Source organism: Mirounga leonina, unplaced genomic scaffold, assembly GCF_011800145.1.
Source record: "Mirounga leonina isolate KUSES-001 unplaced genomic scaffold, KU_Mleo_1.0 Mir_172, whole genome shotgun sequence".
Lineage (NCBI taxonomy): Eukaryota > Metazoa > Chordata > Mammalia > Carnivora > Phocidae > Mirounga > Mirounga leonina.
In genome coordinates this window covers 11,146,986-11,148,394 of record NW_023270442.1, presented here as the reverse complement: position 1 = coordinate 11,148,394, position 1,409 = coordinate 11,146,986, and the positions used below count along the sequence as shown (strand labels likewise).

The following is a 1,409-nucleotide window of genomic DNA, read 5'->3' as shown; positions in this document are numbered from 1 at the left end:
GGAATGTACAAAATTTAAAGAGGCAGCCATTTCTTCCCATAAAAGCCAAACAACAGGTTCAAGGACATTCTAAATAAGAAGGTAAGTAAACCGAGGCATTTTAATGGGAACGAGGGCCTCTCCCTGTGTCAGGAGACAGGAGAATGAGTTACAACATTACAGGTAATATGCAGCATGACACAAAGGAAGAGTATACATGTGATTATCATATGTTCTGCCTATATATCATAGGTATATAAACATCCCTCAATACATGCTGATATTCACACTCAGGGCCTTGCCTTCAACAGCAAACCAAACTCATCACACCTGACACCATGAGCTACTACAGCAACTGCGATGGAGGCCTGGGCTACGGCTGTGGAGGTTTTGGTGGCCTGGGCTGTGGCTGTGGTTGGGGATGTGGCAGCTTCCGCAGACGGGGCTGTGGCTGGGGTTGGGGCGGCTACAGATATGGCTGCTGCCGCCCATCTTGCTATGGAAGATATGGATTCTGTGGCTTCTGCTGAAATCCTGCCCCAGAAGCCCAACGTCTGAGGCCACAAGAAGATTATTTAAATTTGACTACAATAACTAAACCAAACAAGATCATCCAGGGCCAAGCCAGGATGGAAAACATTTGGCATCTAAGACTTTAAGAATATTTATCATTTTATAATGGTCTCTTTCATGTCTCCTGGTGTCTTTTATTTCTGCTTTTATAATTGTGGGATTTCTCTGTTCCTTTTGCAATAAATTATCCTAAGTTAAAACAGCATACATGGCTTTCATTTTTTTATGAAACTCAAAATATCAAAGTGATTATTTGTAACTGCACCCAATTGGCAGTGAAGAAAATAAATTACTCCATGAAAAGCCAAAGTCATAGGAGAGATATAAACACACACCCATATGGCTAGATAGATATATGTAAACCATAACCTTCAGTTGAAATGAAGATTTTTTCCTCTGAACACCAGAAAAATCTTACTCAATGCTTTTAGTTAAATAACATTGGTATATGAATTTAGTAATGAACTAACTTTACATATTTTCATATCTGAAGTGAGTCCGACATGAAGAATAAGTACTTTTCTGTTTTGTTCAAAATTTATTTTTATTTAGCCATTTTAGTAATAAGAAAAAATAGTGATAGAATAAAATATATCTCTAAATATATAGTGAAAATAAACATTTTTTTGTGTGAAACTCTACCATATTTTCCCCATGGTCCTCCATGATGGGACATGGCGTAGTTCTTCAATATTGTCAGCACACTGAAATATTTTGCTGTTCATCATGGAAATTTAAAAATCACTGTCATCACTTGTGAAGTAATTGGTATTAAGGCTATGGCTGACCTGGAGCTTTATACATTGTAACAAGTGTCTTGTAATGCTGGCCTTCGAAGAGTGAGCATTTCATGTTAG

The 1,409-nt window shown here is 37.8% G+C and overlaps 1 protein-coding gene across 1 annotated transcript; it reads left to right on the top strand.

Moving 5' to 3' along the window:
• Nucleotides 1-317: 317 nt before the first annotated feature.
• Nucleotides 318-544, top strand: LOC118018895 (keratin-associated protein 19-7-like). Its single transcript, XM_035017694.1, has one exon. The coding sequence runs from the start codon at nucleotides 318-320 to the stop codon at nucleotides 507-509; it is 192 nt and encodes a 63-aa protein (XP_034873585.1). The 3' UTR covers nucleotides 510-544.
• Nucleotides 545-1,409: the final 865 nt, after the last annotated feature.

Excerpts from the sequence above, each read along its gene's own strand:
- LOC118018895 (XM_035017694.1), top strand. The coding sequence starts at position 318 with ATGAGCTACTACAGCAACTGCGATGGAGGCCTGGGCTACGGCTGTGGA.